This window comes from Python bivittatus, unplaced genomic scaffold (genome assembly GCF_059951505.1).
Source record: "Python bivittatus isolate LINGU-HERP-01145 unplaced genomic scaffold, Pbiv_v1 ctg000200_np1212, whole genome shotgun sequence".
NCBI classification, from domain to species: Eukaryota; Metazoa; Chordata; class Lepidosauria; order Squamata; family Pythonidae; genus Python; species Python bivittatus.
In genome coordinates this window covers 4,467,738-4,487,499 of record NW_028277040.1, presented here as the reverse complement: position 1 = coordinate 4,487,499, position 19,762 = coordinate 4,467,738, and the positions used below count along the sequence as shown (strand labels likewise).

The 19,762-nt window shown below is 37.5% G+C and overlaps 1 protein-coding gene across 2 annotated transcripts in view; it reads left to right on the top strand.

Moving 5' to 3' along the window:
• The window catches only part of CREB1 (cAMP responsive element binding protein 1), a 59,379-nt gene that overhangs the window by 14,355 nt on the left and 25,262 nt on the right, over window positions 1-19,762 (top strand). Inside the window, exons 2-8 of one of the 2 annotated variants that reach the window (XM_007433717.4) lie at window positions 7,949-8,070; window positions 10,273-10,419; window positions 13,283-13,383; window positions 15,112-15,254; window positions 16,087-16,137; window positions 17,175-17,357; window positions 19,235-19,385. In XM_007433717.4, coding sequence (XP_007433779.1) covers window positions 7,957-8,070; window positions 10,273-10,419; window positions 13,283-13,383; window positions 15,112-15,254; window positions 16,087-16,137; window positions 17,175-17,357; window positions 19,235-19,385 — 890 coding nt within the window. In that variant the 5' untranslated portion in view covers window positions 7,949-7,956. The remainder of the gene's footprint in view (window positions 1-7,948; window positions 8,071-10,272; window positions 10,420-13,282; window positions 13,384-15,111; window positions 15,255-16,086; window positions 16,138-17,174; window positions 17,358-19,234; window positions 19,386-19,762) is intronic. The other variant, XM_007433718.4, reaches the window with a different exon arrangement.

The window sequence follows — 19,762 nt, the reverse complement described above, 5'->3', positions numbered from 1 at the left end:
ACATCTATATACTGCTTCATACGTTGCTTTTTTTCCCCTTTAAACATCTCATCTCTTTTTGAAGATTTAATCAACTCCATCCAACTGTAACTTATTTGGTCTTCCCATTCTTCTCAACCCTTTTGCTCTTCCTTCATATACAGTCAGGTCCAGAAATATTGGGACATAGACACAATTCTAACATCTTTGGCTCTATACACCACCACAATGGATTTGGAATGAAACAAACACAATGTGCGTTAACTGCAGACTGTCAGCTTTAATTTGAGGGTATGTACATCCAACTCAGGTGAACGGTGTAGGAATTACAACAGTTTGCATATGTGCCTCCCATTTGTTAAGGGACCAAAAGTAATGGGACAGAATAATAATCATACATCAAACTTTCCCTTTTTAATACTTGGTTGCAAATCTGTTGCAGTCAATCACAGCCTGAAGCCTGGAACACATAGACATCACCAGACGCTGGGTTTCATCCCTGGTGATGCTCTGCCAGGCCTCTACTGCAACTGTCTTCAGTTCCTGCTTGTTCTTGGGGCATTTTCCCTTCAGTTTTGTCTTCAGCAAGTGAAATGCATGCTCAATGGGATTCAGGTCAGGTGATTGACTTGGCCATTGCATAACATTCCACTTCTGTCCCTTCAAAAACTCTTTGGTTGCTTTTGCAGTATGCTTTGGGTCATTGTCCATCTGTACTGTGAAGCGCCGTCCAATGAGTTCTGCAGCATTTGGCTGAATGTGAGCAGATAATATTGCCCGAAACACTGCAGAATTCATCCTGCTGCTTTTGTCAGCAGTTACATCATCAATAAATACAAGAGAACCAGTTCCATTGGCAGCCATACATGCCCACGCCATGACACTACCACCACCATGCTTCACTGATGAGGTGGTATGCTTAGGATCATGAGCAGTTCCTTTCCTTCTCCATACTCTTCTCTTCCCATCACTCTGGTACAAGTTGATCTTGGTCTCATCTGTCCATAGGATGTTGTTCCAGAACTGTGAAGGCTTTTTTAGATGTCATTTGGCAAACTCTAATCTGGCCTTCCTGTTTTTGAGGCTCACCAATGGTTTACATCTTGTGGTGAACCCTCTGTATTCACTCTGGTGAAGTCGTCTTTTGATTGTTGACTTTGACATACATACACCTACCTCCTGGAGAGTGTTCTTGATCTGGCCAACTGTTGTGAAGGGTGTTTTCTTCACCAGGGAAAGGATTCTTCGGTCATCCACCACAGTTGTTTTCCGTTGTCTCCTGGGTCTTTTGGTGTTGCTGAGCTCACCGGTGCGTTCCTTCTTTTTGAGAATGTTCCAAACAGTTGTTTTGGCCACGCCTAATGTTCTTGCTATCTCTCTGATGGGTTTGTTTTGTTTCTTCAGCCTAATGATGGCTTGCTTCACTGATAGTGACAGCTCTTTGGATCTCATCTTGAGAGTTGACAGCAACATATTCCAAATGCAAATAGCACACTTGAAATGAACTCTGGGCCTTTTATCTGCACATTGTAATTGGGGTACTGAGGGAATATCACACACCTGGCCATGGAACAGCTGAGAAGCCACTTGTCCCATTACTTTTGGTCCCTTAACAAGTGGGAGGCACATATGCAAACTGTTGTAATTCCTACACCGTTCACCTGAGTTGGATGTACATACCCTCAAATTAAAGCTGACACTCTGCAGTTAAGGCACATTGTGTTTGTTTCATTCCGAATCCATTGTGGTGGTGTATAGAGCCAAAGATGTTAGAATTGTGTCGATGTCCCAATATTTCTGGACCTGACTGTATTTGTTATGTAATTCAATCCATTCTTGACCAAACCTCCTCAATGTACTTCTTTAATACTGATCATTCACTCCATCCACATTCATTTAGCACGTAGACTATTTTCTTCATTGACACACAGACTTCTTAAATATACCATTCCCACTGTGTTCAGCTTATTTTATGTATCTCCTGACATACACTCACTTCCAAGTAACAGGATAGGCAGAAACACATTCTTATAAAGAGCCATTTTTACTTCTTCAAATAAATATTCATTTATCACAACAGACAACACATAAGGCTTCTTTTAAACAGACTTCTATCAAACTTCTCCAAAGCATATTTAGCAAAGTAACCCCCCATAGGTCTTGCATTCACTCTTGCAGAATTTCTCCCTGGGTAATTCCTTAGGTGAGCACTAGCACAGCTGCTGTCTCAGATTTTGCCCTTATTAACAGAGAGGAGTTGACTGAAGAGACTAAAGTAATGGGAATTTTGGGTACAAGTGTCCTTGTTCTTAATTTTAACAAAAAGCTTGATAGAAATGGTCAAACCATGGATTTTAGAAATATTGATTCTAATAAATTAAAGAGAACTTGAAAGATGCCATAAACTAAGCAAACCTTAAGGCAAAGATATTGTAGCCAGCTGGGACTTATTGAAAAGGAAATTAAGGGTAGTGTAGTCTCAAACAATGCTAATGAGGAAGAAAGCTAGAAGACATTTAAAGAAGCCAATGAGTTTGAGTAGACAACTGGTGAAGGAGCTGAGACTAAGAAGATTGCTTAATGTAAATTGAAGGAAGAGCTAACTATCAAGAAGGTCAGCTCAGATATATAGGAATGGAATCAGGAAAGCAAAGGCTAGCAAGACAGACAAAATCCAGCAAAAAGGATTTCTTGAAATATGTCAATAGCAAGATGAAGACAAACGAGACAGTAGGCTCACTACTTATTCCAAATGGAAAAATCTTAACAGATGACCAAAATAAAACACAGGAACTTGGATCTGTCTTTCTTCCAAAGGAGTGGTGATTTGAGTAGCATAGATTAAACACAACAGGCGAGGTACAGGTCAGTAAGGATATGGTAAAGAATCTAACTAGTTTGAATGCCTTCAGGTCCCTGGTCCTGGTGAAATACACCTTTGAGTAGTGAAGAAATTGGTTGATGAGCTGTTGGGATCTCTGTCAAGTATCTTTGAGGAGAACTGGAGAGGTGCCAGAAAAGAGCAAATGTGCTCCCCCGCTTCAAGAAAAAAAAAAGGATCCCAGTAATTATCAACCAGTGACACAACAATATCTCAAAAGATATTAGATCAGATTTTAAAGCAACCCATTTGTAAACATCTTGAAGATAATGCCTTAATTGAGAAGATTTCGCACATTTTCATCAATAAGTTGCGTAAACAACTTCATCATCTCCTTCACTGAAAAGTACCTATTTTAATGGACAAGAGGAATACTGCAGGTATTATCTGCCACAATTTCAGCAAAACTTTTAACAAGATTCCACATGACATTCTCATTGAACAGCTGTTAATGTGGTTTGGATGGCACCACAGTATGATGGGCCTATAGCTGGCTGCCTTCTTTTACTTAGAGAGTCAACATTAATGACTCTACATTGAGTTAGCGAGCTATAACTAGTTGGGTCCCACAAGGATCATCTGTCTTGGGGTGAGTATTATGCAACATTTTTATTAATTAACTGGATAACTGGATTGATGGGCTGCTTATCAAATTTATGGATGACCAAAAAATTGGGAGCTTTGGCCAGCACCAAGGAAATCAGAATTAGATTGTAATTTAATGTGGACAGGTTGGAAGGCTGAGTTAAGATGAACAAGATATTCCTGGAACAGGGAGAAATCTAAGGTGTTACATTTAGGAAGGAAAAATATAGGACAGACATACAAGATGAGGGATTCATGGCTTGTGCACAACATCAGAGAGGGACTTGGGAGTGGTCATTGACAGCAAGCTGAACAAGAGACAGCAGTGTGAGACAGCTGCTAACACAGTTCTGGATGCATCAGAGGAAGCATAAATCCTTATTCCCCTCTGTTCATCTGGAATACTGTGTATAATTCTGGGCACCGCATTTCCAGACAGATATTGTTAGGTTAAAACAGGTTCAGAAGAAGGCAAAATATGATACAGAAAGTTGAGGATAAGCCCTATGAGGACAGACTGAAGGAACTTCTAGAGAAAAGAAGACTGAGGAGAGACATGGTATTGGTGTTCAGTTACATAAAAGGGTAGATGGTGAGGAACTATTTTCCATTGCCATAGAAACTAGGACCAGAAATAATTGGTTGTAAGTTGCAGCTGTCTAGATAATCATTTAAATACAAGGGAAAAGCTATTGCTGGTAAGATCTGTACAACAGTGGAACAGTCTACCTATGGAGGTTGTAGGTTCTTCACTTCTGGAAGCTTTTAAGGAGAGCCTGGAGAGCCATCTCTCAAGGATGGTTTAGTTTTCCCCACAAATTGCAGAGGGTTGGACTAGCTGATCTTTGTGATCCTTTCCAACTCTACAGTTCTGTCATTTTAAGATTCTATGCACCTGCAGCCTTACCATTTTTCAACATTCTCATGGCATTTGTGGCTCTTTTGGTCATTTTTTTCTTCAGTTCCAGCATTTATAGTATTTATTTTTGTTTCATTATTTTATCATATAACTATCATTCTCATACAAATTTCCAAATACTCTTTTCAGCATTCCCTCACATCAGTTTCATCCCAAATCATTTTATCACCTTTAAATACCATTAACTCCATGGGTGCCTTCTTTTTTATCCCTCTTCACCCATTTCTGAAACAATTTTATATTTCCATCAAAATCACACTGTGTTTCATCTGCCTCTTTTAATCTTAACTGTTCCTTTGATTGCATTATTTTTAACTATGCAGCAACCATTCTGTTATATGCATTTTTCTCCTCTGTAGCCTCTGTAGCTTCCAGCAGGGATCCTTTCTCATTCTTTCCATTTTACTTGACACACATCCTTATTATAAGCAGGCACTCATGAAACAATCACCATTCTCATTCATTGTAGGCTCCCAAATGGCCCAGTCATTTTTTCTGTGCTCTCTTGTGTTCATCCATTCATGTCCCATAGCAGAATAATTTTTTCTGTTGGGTCACATTTGTTCAGATTTTCCCCCCAAACTCATCTCCAGTTCTTCCATCATCACCTTTCACTGAAGTATAACATACAGCTATCGCTAATCTATTAATTCTATTTTCATATATATGCCTACAACATACTTCCTGACCTATATTATAGCTCTTCATTCATCATTATGCCTATAGGTTCACTTCCCTGCATGTACTCATGAGAGCCAATTTGGTCTAGTGCAGTTATGGCAAACCTATGACATGCGTGTCAAAAGTGACACACCATGATGTTTTGGGTGACATGCCAGCATTCACCCACATCCGACAACAACTATTCTCCCTGTTTGAGTTACCAAAGAAACTGAGTTTATTTTACTCCTGTTTCATTTTTATAATTATTTGACATTTCTTTATATAATACACAGCACCACACGTGATTGGACTGTATTTTTTTTAAATAAATGAATATGTAAATAATTGTTTTGTTTGTTTGACATACCAGCAGAGTCAAGTTAGGCATTTTCCGAATTTTTGACATGCTGAGCCCAAAAGGTTCGCCATCACTGGTCTAGTGGTTAAAGCACCAAGCTAGAAAGCAGGAGACTGTGACTATTAGTCCTGCCTTAGGCACAAAAGCTGGCTGGGTGACACTCTCTCTCAGGCTAACTCACCTCACAGGATTGTTATTGTGTGGAAAATAGGAGGGAGTATTAGTATGTTCGCCGCCTTGAGTTATTTATAAAAATAATAAAGATGGGATTAAAAAAAAATCTTAAAAAAAACCCTCCACTCTGCAAAATCAGATTAGCCTTGTTGAGATCTGTTACAATCTTCCTCCTCCTCTTAGTTTCCCAGACATATAAGTATTTTTCTTTCATTTCATTTCTTAATTCATGCTCTGTCATTTACTCCTCTTACATTCTGTTACAGTGTTCCAAACAGCACAGTTGGCACCAGGTCAGCCCATAGATATTTATCTCCTCCACTCTTCATGATTTTGCTCAATCAAGGTTTTCACATAATGCTTTTTTGTAAGATGGCGTTAATTGCCAGCTTTAGTTAAAGCTGTGCCACATGTAGTTTTTCCTGCTTAACAACAACAGTAGTGGTCAGTCTGGGCACATTTTGGCCAGAGTGCCATATGTGCAACCAAAGCTCAGCATGCTCATATTGTTTCATACAAGGTAAAATCTCTAAATTTTAATGAAAGCAAATTTTATCATAAACTAGGTTATTAGAGTATATTGTTTGGTGGAGGTTTACAGTCAAATCCACATCAAGAGTACAGGTAGTCCTCACTTAACAACCATTTGTTCAGTAACCATTTGAAATTAAGATGGTGCTGAAAAATTTGACCTATGACCCAGGCCTAAAGTTACAGCTATTGCAGTGCCCTCGCAGTCATGTGATCAAAATTCAGGCACTTGACAGCCTGCCCACACTTACGACCACAGGGGCACTGGAACTCCCCCCACCTGCCTATCTCCCCCATTCTCACAGTGATTCAGAAGACCTCATTCTCCAAATAGCATGCCCCATTCCTTCTCCAAATAGTGTGCCTATTCTCATGATGCCTGGGAAAGACCAGAAGGTTTCCAAAGATCCCAAGAATGGGACACACAATTTGGAGAAGGAATGGCACAAGTGGCTTGGAGAACAGCGCAGACAGCCTCGGGAAGAAGGCCTGGCACAGCCAGCAGCTGCCTCCCATACAGTAAGGTCAGGCCGGCCGTGCCTTGTCAGCAGCAGGAGGAAAACACCAAAGGTCAGCTGGGAGTGGCAGAGCCTGTGGAGTGCAGGGCAGTAGGGGCAACTGGGGCTTTGTGCAGTAATACTGGGGTGGCTGGCCATGGTGTGGGGCTTGAGGTGGCATTTCTCAGCAGTGATGGCACTGGTGCTGAAGTCGAGGCCTGGGGAGCAGTGGCAGCTGGCTGAGACTGCTGAAGGCCCTGGGCCTCTACTTCAGCCCCAGCACTGCCTCCAAGTGCCACTATGCAGGGTGGCTAGAAGGGCATAGATGGGGGGAGATAGGCAGGTAGGGGGAGTTGCAGCACCCCTGCAGTCATAAGTGCTGCTGGGTGGCTGCGGCTTCCAGAGGCAGCTGTGGCTTTGCATCACACTACAGTGCCCTGCAACTTGCTCACAGTCTGCACCGGGCCTCCCCTACCTTCCTGCGGCACCCCTACACTTCTTACCTGGGACTCCCTCCGCTTAATGACCTGAGTCTCAGTTAATGATGGCAACTGGGAGTGTCAGGATTGCAGTCACTAAGTGAAGCGGTAATATGACATCTCACTTTATGACTGCATCACTTAACAACAGAAATTCTGTTCCCAATTGAGGTAATTAAGTGGGGACTACCTGTAAAGGATAATTTTATTATTTTTAATTAGCTACTGGCACTTCAAATCTTAGCATCAATTTTGGTTGACATTTTGTTGCAGCTTTTTTTTGCAAAAATATATTTGCCACAATCATTGTTACGTAATTCATTTTTATGCTACTTCTATCATTAATTTGATCACCTGTTATGCTAGCGGTTTTCTTTGATAAAACATGTAACATAGAAAATAATCTTAAGCAAGATTGGAAAAACTGGCAGAAACAACTTCTGGAAATGAGAAGTGATTCTCAGTTCTCCTCACCAGGCATCATGTCTGACTTACCCAGTAGATCCTCTGATCTTCCAAGAAGTCTGTGAGGATTGGGAGGCTGCCAAGGGAGGGCCAGGACAGGGAAGCCAAGTTCTACCAGTTACTTTACATAAGATTTTCTCTAGATTGAACCTAAGTACTAGGAAAAAAATGCTGTTGAATTCACTTGAGTTTACTCCTAAGTAAATGCAAAGTTGTGTATTATTTTTGTACTGTTAAATCTAATTGTGGACAGAACTGCAGTAATTAATTTATGACCAAAGTATGTAAGTGAAGGAAAATTCTAATGTAAAATAAAATAATAACAAATACCTGTTTATTATTTTTTACAATAAATACATATTCTTTATTTGTTAAATGTGGATGATGATGATGATGACAATAATATTATCATTATAGATAACTAAATGACCATGGAATCTGGTGCAGACAACCAACAGAGTGGAGATGCAGCTGTTACAGAGGCAGAAAATCAACAGATGACTGTACCGGCACAACCACAAATTGCAACATTGGCCCAGGTATAAATGTATTTTCTCTCTATGGGATTTGCAACTTTTTGGGTTGGTGGACACATTTGAAGTTTTGTGGCATTTTCAAAGGAGGCTAGTGGTAGAACACCCATTTACAAAATTACTGTAATAGAAAAATGACAAATTTTAAAGCACTAAAGGTATTTTAAATAAGTTCTGCACGTCTTTTTTAGCCTCAGTGGAAAATAGTCTAATGAAGACTTTTTAAATATTTTAAATAGTTTAATAAGTCAATTGTAGAATATCAGGGCTCTTGAAATAATGTGAAACAAAATCCCCTGTTTTGTTCTGAGTTTGGGAGAAGGCTTAAAGGTACTCTAAGCTCTGAATGTTCAACATGGCTGCATCAATCTGAGACCATTTTAACTTGTAATGTTTTATACATCTGTGAAAAGCATGAATTTACCAAAATACCATCTGCCAACCTTTGTAATTCTTTCTTCTACATAGTTTTATTCTTTTTCAGTCATATAGGCATATTTCAGATTAAAGCTGCCCACCATTTTATTTTCTAAAGAGGTTTATGGGATCCATTTGATGCTAAGAGGCAGTCTTAGAAATAAAAATGAGAGTGGAGGTTGACAATTTGCTTTATAGGATATCTGCATTCTTTTTTTTTTAATTAAGTAAAAGTCAGGTAGAATAGGAAATCTGCTAGGTGCCCTGTGTTGTTTAATGCCACATTGTAGATTCAAGAAGTACCCTTGGCAACAGCTATTAAGTTAAGTTTGTGGTCAGGTGATTGTTGAACTAAATTTTGTGGCAAAGCTCCCATTCAGAGCAAAAAGCAAAAAACCACATCTGACTAATATTTATAATTGCAATATTGTATTTTATTTGAAACAGGGTTGTTAAAATCCCATTAATTGCAACAAGTCAAACTGTGGCTCTCCAAAAATAGCCTTTAAATATACCATAAGTGGGCAAAAAATAATTGTTCTCTTAATTATTGTTATCAACCAGAACAAATAAAATTAGCCTATATAAATGGTGTAATGGGTAATAGATTGGACTAGCAAAGGATAGAAGGGAAAATTTAGAGTGGGAAAATGCAGAAAGTATTATATATAGTTGCTAGACTTACTGTATCTTCTGTTCGAGAAATATTCTGATTCCATAACTATTACTAGTAATATTCATTTCATAGCATTTCATATTATCACCCTTTCTTCTTCTCACTGAGAATAGATACTAAATTATTTAAATGTAAAAATGGTAAATTGCTCAAAAGAACATTGTACTATCTAATAGTGAACACCTACAGTACATGGAAAATATAGTGGATTTTTAGGGATTTGAATGTAAAATATTCATTGTGATTAGCTGGAAAAGTTGGTACTAAAACTGTCTCATCTATACAAAGCAAGAATGTATATTCACATCCATAGATGTTTCTTCCTGAGGAAAAATTAAAATGATGGCTTCTGATTCATCATGAACAATATGCATATTCAAAATTTCTGCAGGATCCCTATAGCATGCTACAAACAGGTAGTAAGATATCTAAGCTTTTGCATATTGGAAGTTTCATTATTTTGTACTATTGATCTACTATAAATAATAGATCTAACTACATAAAGTTAATGATATTAACGGCACCAAAGGATATAACTGATTGTAGCTATATGTTTCCAGGGGGTTTCTTGCAAAAGCCAGTCATTACTAATCTTATCCAGGTGGTTCAAATATTGCATCCAAATATATCTGCTTACCAAAATTTTGCTTAGATACTGTAGCTGGAATAGAATTTTAACTTAAGCAATTTTATTGACCCCCAGGGACACATTCAGTGTCTCAGGGAATGCCTAGGTGCACTCAAGCACTCACACCTCTACAGACACATTTGTATATAGACAAATCCTCTCCCTGGAGGAAATGTTATATTTCTGTCCAGACTCTGATAGATCTGGGGATACAGCAAGACTATTAAAGAGAGGAGGCATAACTGTCTCCCTTCCTCCCCAGTGATACAGTTGCAGCTGATCTTAACAATGGGGAACTGCGAGCTCAGCCATATATTATTGGTGGAAGCAAGGGTTGGTGTAAGATAGGCAGCAGGTGAGTTTTGGGAACCTGTGGCAGGCCACACAGGAGCCATTTAGGAGCTGCAAATGGTCTGCAAACTCTGGATTTCCTATCCTTACTGACATTAAAATTGTTTTTAAAATAATGTGTCACTCTCTTTATCAGGTATCTATGCCAGCAGCTCATGCAACATCTTCTGCTCCCACTGTGACCTTAGTGCAATTGCCTAATGGACAGACAGTTCAAGTCCATGGTGTTATTCAGGCTGCCCAGCCCTCAGTTATTCAGTCTCCACAAGTCCAGACAGTTCAGGTAAACTGTAAGGAATTTTTTAAAATTACCACAAGAAGCATAGAAATACTGGGAAATTACTATATACTGAGCTACATTAGGTGGTATATACCTATGACATGCCAATTTAAGTTTATGAACATGAGTTCAAAACAATGCCTTGTGGTAGTTTTGTATTATTGTTCCACAGATAATCCATACTACTTAAGTTTTATTATTTTGTCTTAAATTTGAATTGTGACTTCCTGGATACAAGAATACATACACACTGTTTAGAATAAAAAAAATTATTTCCAAATTGTGTACTCAGATGGGACTTGGAAGCTTCATGGCTAAAATGGATTTTCTCTTCTTTCAAAATTCTTCTCAGCCGAGTTTCCTCTGTGATTCAGGTAAAAAAACCTAGGAGCAAGGGTGGTGTCACAACTTCCTTTTATATCCAGAACTTTCATTGGAGGAAATAACAGGTTGAAAATAGTAATGTTTGTGATGGAATATGCAGTCCATCACAAGAAAGTAGTAGCTTTTTTTAGTTCCTGCTAATATATCTTTGTATCATTGAAAGTACATACACACATGCTTCTATTAATTTTATTTAATCAGTTAATATATAGCTTAGCATAACAAGCATAAAAAAACAACTTAAAGTGATATAAAAGAATTATTTTAAGAAAGAGACAATGTATTTCCATATTTGTGTGTGACTAACTGGTCACTTAAAGTAGTTCATATAGCTCCTAGGTGAGAAAACAGGTTCTCATTTTTGGTTTAAAATACAGTGGTACCTCGAGTTACGAACGCCTCTGCTTACGAATTTTTCGTGTTACGACCAGCTCTGGCCCCAAAAATTTACCTCGTGTTGCGAACCATCTCGAGTTACAAACCGGATCTGCGGCCATTTTCCCTCCCGTGACACGTGGTCCGCGGCCATTTTCCGCCCCTGACTCTCCCTCCAAGCAATAGCCGCCTCCCTGTCCCCCACGCCAGAACGGATTAACGGTAATTACATTGAACCTTATGGGAAAATTTGCCTCGTGTTGCGACCAATTTGAGTTGCAACCAGAGTCACGGAATGGATTAAATTCGTAACTCGAGGTACCACTGTAAAAGGCGTGTGTACTCCAAAGTGACAAAATCTAAATATTTAATACAGTTATCTTCCTAAGTAAGTTCCCACATGTCATCATTCCTTTGCATTTGTAAATATAAAAGCAGGAACTATACAAATTGCTTTGATGTTGGTTTCCTATAGTATCTTGTTGACCATGATTGAAATCTTGATGTTGGATTAGATAGATCTTAATTCATTCTGTAGGACTTTTTATTCTTAAAGATATGAATAAGTGAAATATGCAAGTGGTATAACTATAGTTATAGCTTATAACTATAACATCAGAAATAATTTCCTATTCCCCTTACTTTGTCCTGATATTAATTATTTACCATGACAAAGGATTTTAATAAACCTAAAAGCTTGCAACTATTTTTTAAAAAAGGTTGGGGTAAAAGTACTGCCTCATTGGAATATATTTTTTCTCTTATTGAGAACCAGTAACCACCAAAGAATTAGACTATTTAAGCCAGTTTTTGTGCAGTTGTGTAAGAAATGTTTGTTTGTTTTAAATGATACATACCCAGAAAATATATTTATTTCTTCATTTAAATAAAGATCACTGTTCTTCCCTTTCACTTTTTGTGTTCCATAATTTCTTTTTAAACTTTCATTAATTTAAATAAATAACAATATTATCTTGTTTAATACACAGAACACCACAATTTAGGCAGAAGGCAGGAATTCTAGTTATAGTGATTCAAGATACATGACTGACCATAAGAGTAGAATTTAGAAAGAGATGATTAGAGGCAAGAATGCAGTAGGAATATTGCAGTATTAGAACAAGTGTTTAGAGTCCCTTGTGGTTATACCAAACATTGTATAAATTTGCTGTGTCTTGAGCTACATATGTCTTACAGCAGCAGATTTCCCAATAATATGAGCTTTTTTCAGATTTTTTTTAAACATTGCTACATATTCAGTGTTTCTGTATTGTGCCTTTATACCCGACAGTAAGTCAGATCAGGAAATGATGCCAGGTCCCATCTGAGTAGAGCAGCTTACCGTATTTTTCCGACAATAAGACGCCCCCATGTACAAGACGACCCCCACTTTTCCAGCCCAAAATTTAAAAATCAATATTTTAAAGATAGTGCAGAACACATTTTTATTTAGTAATTGGTTAACATTGACCTGATACACTCGGTGGGAGGAGGTCCAAACCGTCTCTCTGCAGCTCTATTTCCAGGCTCTTTTGCATAACTGATTACATTCAAGCATGAATGAAACTGCCGATAGCTTGTCTCTGCAATCAGCCTTCCTCTAATTGGTCTGTTCAGCATCAGCTGAGGTCAGTTACATCAGGCTCGTGATTGGAGGAAGTCTGTTTGGGAGACAAGCTATTTCACTCGTGATTGGAGGCTAGCAATAGGAGGAAGCCTCTCTGCAGAAACAAAGTATGGGCAGTTTTGCCACCGTGCGGTTCTCTCCTCGGCTGATTTCCTTGAATAAGACGCCCTTCAATTTTTAGGGTAAGGATTTTAGAAAAAAGTATCGTCTTATAGTCGGAAAAATACGGTATATCTTCCATCCACTACCAAATTTTTTTTTTTTTAACATTCCTGATGTCAAAGTTGGTGGAATTCTGTTTGTGGAATTTCTTTACATTTTTCTGAAAATGTTCTCCGTGTTTCACATGCTCCAGAAATGATAGATCGCTGTTTTCTTAAACCTACAGACTTTCATATATAGAAGATGATTTTATGATTTTAAAATAGTACCTTGTTAATAATGTTTAAAATGGTAAAACTACTGTGCTCTTATATCTAGATCTCCACTATTGCAGAAAGTGAAGATTCACAGGAATCTGTGGACAGTGTCACAGACTCCCAGAAACGAAGGGAAATTCTTTCTAGGCGACCTTCCTACAGGTATGAATGTAATGTCATAATGCCTGCATTCAGCAGGTCAGCACATGAAAGATTTGCTAGGGGTTCCATGTTATAATTAGAATCTGGTAGCAGGCAAACCTGACGCATGGATCGTTACTGGCAAATATGAGCTATAATTGGACTTTGAAATCCAGCTTCATACACACTGCTAGGTCTTGTGAGGGAAATACTGTGGTGGAATGATTGATTACTTTCATCAGTAGTTTGCAAGCAGAGGGGGAAGACATAAAATAAATGTGTAACATTCGTATTTGAAGGCATAGATTCATTCTTCCATTTATTAAATATGTAAGATACTTTCTTTAGAGTAGTATCCCATTTGGAAGAGTAGAGTAGTATCCCATTTGGAATGCTTAGGAATCTGCAAGGTGTTTGTGTGTGGAACAACCAGTCAGATTAATTGTAAAGTGTTAACAATGTTATTTGCTGTATTGTTCCAAGCACAGTCTGTTTGTTAAAAAATTCCAATTTTTGCACAAGCTGCCCTTTCTCAGTGGTTTACGTTATCAAAGATTTTCCTTGTGCTTTCTTGTGTGCACGCAATCATAAAATCATAAAGTCATGCTGCTTGTTATTTCATTGTAATAAAATTCAGTCAAAGGTATTTATTGCTGTGAAATGGGTGGAATGGGAGATTTATGGAAGAGAGCAACTGGATGGATTCTCCATTGAGTTCCCTGAGGCATTTTAACTTTTATAACTAGCATAGGAAGTAAGGGATAGATCTGAAAAAGCTTAGGATTCAGTCTAAGCTTGCTGTTCTCTCACCAAGTCCTTGACAATGCCAATTTTGGCCCCTCTGCTAGCAGATTTGTATCAGCAGCTGGAAAATGCTGTTCTATTCCTGACATTGCAAAGGAATGGCATACCTTCAGAATCTATCTGGCAGAGAACTTATTCCAAATTCTGAAGTTTTTTAGACAGTATAAAATGCCCTCAATTTCTTAACTCCCTTAATTACTTGCTTGCAACTCTGATTAGTCTTACCTATCTTTATCACTCATATTTTTACCACTTTCACCTGAAATCTTGTAGCTCCATAGCCATTTTCTCTTTGGTATCTTGGTTTCATACTTATTCCCTTCAGTTTTTAGTTCCTAACCTGCTTACTAAAGGTCATTTTCCTTAGTACTTATTACCAGTCCAGTAAGTATTTCTCTAATCATGAAGTCCTATGACTTGGCAATTTTTATTTTTTTTAATTATTGGTGGTACTACTACTACTACTATGTGACTATAAAGGAGATCCTTAAGCACAATCTAGTAGAATCTAACAAATCTATAGTATGATTATTTTTGAGATATAATGCAGCGTTCTGATTACTTTGTCTCAAAAGCAGTAATATGGAATTGTGAGAGGTACAGAAAAAAATATCCAAGTATTGAAAAGGCTGGATGAAGGGGGAGAGAAGTACAGTAAAACTCTGAATTGTTATGAACAGTTGATTTGGAGCAGACAAAAGAAACTAGCTTTTAATTTCTCATAGTACATAACGTATGTTTTTAGATTTCATTGTTATTACAACTCATAGACAAGGACAGGTATATTATAGATTATCTTTGATTCAGAGGCAGCATGTATCTGAATTCTGACAAGAACAGAAGTACAATTGCCTTCATGTCTCTACAAGTCTTCTGTTACATGTACTGTATGATTATCATTGGTTAAGATTTGTTAAGAATTCTCCAATATTATTTCTTTTTTAGGAAAATATTGAATGATTTGTCCTCAGATGCCCCAGGAGTGCCAAGAATTGAAGAAGAAAAGTCTGAAGAGGAAGCAACAGCACCTGCTATTACTACTGTCACAGTGCCAACTCCAATTTATCAAACAAGCAGTGGGCAATACAGTACGTGACCTGTTTCTTGTATGATAGCAGGAAAGGAAAAGCATATAAAGTCTTAAATGAAAATAAAAAAGTGTTTAGTATCCATATTATAATTTCCCCCCAAAGTACTAAAAAATTTTCAGAGCCCCATATTTGCCACTTTCAGATTTCAAAATTGTGTCATATCTGATGAAGTATATGACAACATACCAAAGGATTATTGGAACAGAAGAGAAATGTGTGTAACGAAAGTCCTGCTGTTACTGAAGGATAAACCCAGTGTTTGCTGTGTTGGCAAAACAAAACATTTGTCATTAAACAAACCAGTAGCATGCAAGAGTGACACCTCAACAAGGGAGCAGGACCAGTGAAGCTTGCTTAAGCATTATTATGCAGGAATTTTTTTTAGTTTAAACATCTCTTAGAAAGTTAGCGTGGGGTGTGCCTGCTGGTGCTCTTCTTAGTGCTATGGCCATAGTTCTGTTCCATCACCTTCCCAGCAGGTTCCTCACTGCCCTACTTACTGTAAAGGATAGAATGCTCTTTATCTGTTCACGTACCATCATGGCTGTAAGGACCAATTTACATCACCAGTTAAAGTGAAAAGTTTCCAGGCAGTAAGAATGATGCATTTAATTCATATTGAGTCTGATTATATTATATAATATTTGCTCAACAATAGCTATTGCATGAAAGCATGATTTATGTTCTAGTTTATCTCATGACAGAAGCATTGCCATGTGAAATCATCCTTACATGTTCAGTGTTCGAGGCTGGGAGGGTGGATGAAGGACATAGAGTTTTGTGATTATTATTTGCTCTGGTCCCCAGTGTGGTCCTGATTTTCTTTTAGGGACTGGTGTTGCTGATATCCATCATCAATATGGCAATGCTGTGCATGCAGGTATTGTCTGCATGAATGGATTGATGTATATGTGGTGGAACTGAGGAACTGATGCTGGAAGCATTGAATGAGGGACCATGTGTGAATGGTATTCCTGTTGCAATCTGAATGAGACGTAGCAGACTGAGGAACTTCATGAAAAAGGATACAGAAATAAGTACAGAAAAAATTAAGAACAGTAATTGTATGTGAAGAGCAAAAGATACTGAGACACAGAGGCAACAGATGAGAGCAACGGGATAAAACTGATAAAAAGATGTAAGAAGGACAAAATATATAAGAGAAAGAGGAAACCATTGTTACCATTGGAATGAACAGAGCTCGGTTGTCAGAAATAGATTGCTAATTTTTATCACTTTTCATTAATCAGCAAAAATTTATCACCAATTTTCTTTCCCTAATTAAACATACCTTTCATTATCAAAAAAACTAAGGAATCACACAATCAATGCATATTGTTACTAAATGCTACTATCTGGATTTATTAATTAAATTGTTAGAAAACAAATTGTGAATCTTTAAAAAGTCACATCTTGCAAAATACATATAGCAAATTACACTTTTCTACATCAGTAGGTCTCTTCAGAAGTAGATTAGTATAGAATTTTATTGCATGTCACTAGGAAAATTAATATTTGGTAATTAGGGATTGTGCCTGGTCAATGCATTTTGCCCATCAAAGAATTAGGAATTCATTGCAAAAAAAAAACCCTGCCCACCCTCTTTTAATGATTTTGGGGAGAAAAAAATGCTTGGGCCATTCTGCCATAACACAGGTTTAAGAAACAAAAACATGCCATTGACAAAATAGTTTTCAGCATTGCTTTGTGTAATGATTTATCTATCAGTTGTTGAAATTGCTGCATCAGGATAGTGTCTGTGTTAACAGCTGTGATGAATAAAATATATTCAGAGAATCTCAATATAATCACATAGGAAACAACATAAAAAAGTAAATCTTTTAAACAACCTTATTTTCAGACTATTTACAATATTCTTAATATCTGAACTGCTCACCTGCCTTTGCCTGTTTCCAGTTGCTATCACCCAGGGAGGTGCAATCCAGTTAGCAAACAATGGCACAGATGGAGTCCAGGGCCTGCAGACTCTAACCATGACCAATGCAGCTGCAACCCAGCCTGGTACCACTATTTTACAGTATGCACAGACTACTGATGGACAACAAATTCTGGTACCCAGCAACCAAGTAGTGGTACAAGGTAAGATAATGACACTCTTAAATTATTTACTCAAGGTTAATGCTTTATGTTTCCTTCCTTCCTTCCTTCCTTCCTTCCTTCCTTCCTTCCTTCCTTCCTTCCTTCCTTCCTTCCATCCATCCATCCATCCATCCATCCATCCATCCATTGTTAAAAGTGCTAGTTACTACAATAGGAGGAGGCTTTTTCCCCTGTTCTTCAAGTATAATCTGTTGGGGATAAGATGAGCAGAGCTGAAACAAGCAAGGGCTATAGCCACACACATTTTCTGTCTGACACAAATATGTAAACTTAAAGGAGAACAGAAACGCAGACATAACACACATACTGAAATAAATTCAGAAGCTTTCTGTGACCAACTCCTCTCCTTTCCAAAGGAGTTGGAAAGAATTCCAGAAGCATGCTCTGCATGCTTTTGCTACCTTGTTTCTTTTTCTGATAGTTTTCTGTCTCTTTGAAGTAGACAGTTGCAAGAATGGGACAGATAATTCATACCAGCAATTTATATTGATTTCTTGCATAGTAGGTTTGTAATTAGAAATGGGTTTACATGAAACTAGCCCAAGGCCCACATGTTGTCTCCCCCTAAACTCTTAGATAATAATCTCTTTAATCTTTTCTTTAAAGTTTGATTTCAGATTCTCCCAAAATTATCTTCAGCCTTATTGGTAGCAGCATTCTTTGGAGCAAAGAATTATTTAAAACATAATTTGACTGCCACAGTGACCAAATTGGATCTTACTAATTATGTTATTTAATTTGTTTTTATTGAACTACAGGTTATTATTGCAATTAGAAATAGGAGATTCACCCCATGGTTTAAAGGAAGTTTGGGATACTGATCTTGGTAATTCCATACAGAAGACAGATTGGCAGAAATTATGGAAACTGGGTGGATTCACCTCAGTTTCAGTGCAAGAACTACAGTGGAAGATTATACATTGCTGGCACTTGACTCCAGTTAGATTGGCACACATATATAAAAATTATTCTTTCAAATGTTGGAGAGCTTGTCAAAAAAAAGTTCATATTTCCATTTGTGACGGTCATGCAATAAAGCTATACCCTTTTGGTGTAAAATTTTTGGGGAGATAACTACCATCACTAAACAAAGAAATTGAATGCTCCCCAGAATTAGGCTTCCTGCATTTATTTATAGGGCCAAACCTCAAGCTTAAAAATAAGGAACTTACTATCTATTTAATTTAACAGCTAAAATAATAATTGCCCAACATTGGAAAACTCTAGATAACATAACAATTGAGATGTGAATTAACAAGGTCTCTTCAATTGCCATATTAGAAAAAAATCACAAAATTAAAATAATGAGGCATCAGAGGCAGGAACCACAATTTTATCAAATTTGGATGGATTTTATGGTTTACCACAATAGCAATAGACTAAAATATGGTAATAGTTTACATATATGGTAAATTTGTACATGTATAGTACCTGTCTATTCACATCTTAGTAGATTTGTTTGTATTTTCTATATCTTTTTTTTCTCTATGCATCTTGGATTTATGTTAATTTAGTTACTTGATAATGCTTGTTAATCATAGTTCAATAAAAACTAATTTCAATGCAGAGAGAAGTGCTTGAGAATTGCATGTTATTTCTATATGCTTGAGGAATGCTTGAGAATTGCATGTTATTTCTATAAGTACAGAAGTACAGAACGGCAGATAAGTACAGATAAATACAGACTGGCAGAAACTTTATATTTTTGCTATGAGAGTTGCAGTTAACCATGCCAGTTACAGTAATGGAAGAAGAGAACTGCCACCTGAATGGATAGTATTAACAGATCTTCATATCTTTTTTTAAAGAGTTGTCTTCCAGTACTGTCAAATATAACATTTTGTAATGCTTCTTAGCTGCTTCAGGAGATGTTCAGACCTACCAAATTCGCACAGCACCCACAAGCACTATTGCACCTGGTGTCGTCATGGCATCCTCCCCAGCTCTTCCCACCCAACCAGCAGAAGAAGCAGCACGAAAAAGAGAAGTCCGTCTAATGAAAAACAGGTTTGTATACTATTCAGTAATAGCCAAAAATACTTTTATTTGTAAAGCAGACCAGCAACTTTCCTCACTCCCATTCTAAAGAAAGTTTTATTATATAAGATGGAATTAATGATACCAAAGAAATTTACCTTTATCTGAAACACAAGTATAACATATAACTGACATTACTATCAGACTGTTGTGCTATAATAGTTAATAGAGTCAGAAAGTGCAGGGGCACAATATTTTTTCCCTTGGGTCATGCCCCAAAATAACCTTGCCAGCAGTCAAAACCATTTACAAATCAACTGTACAACATAAATATCAGCTAGTAATAAATTATTTCAAGCAAAATAGCAGAGTGATACATATACAACCAACTTATATGATATGACAAG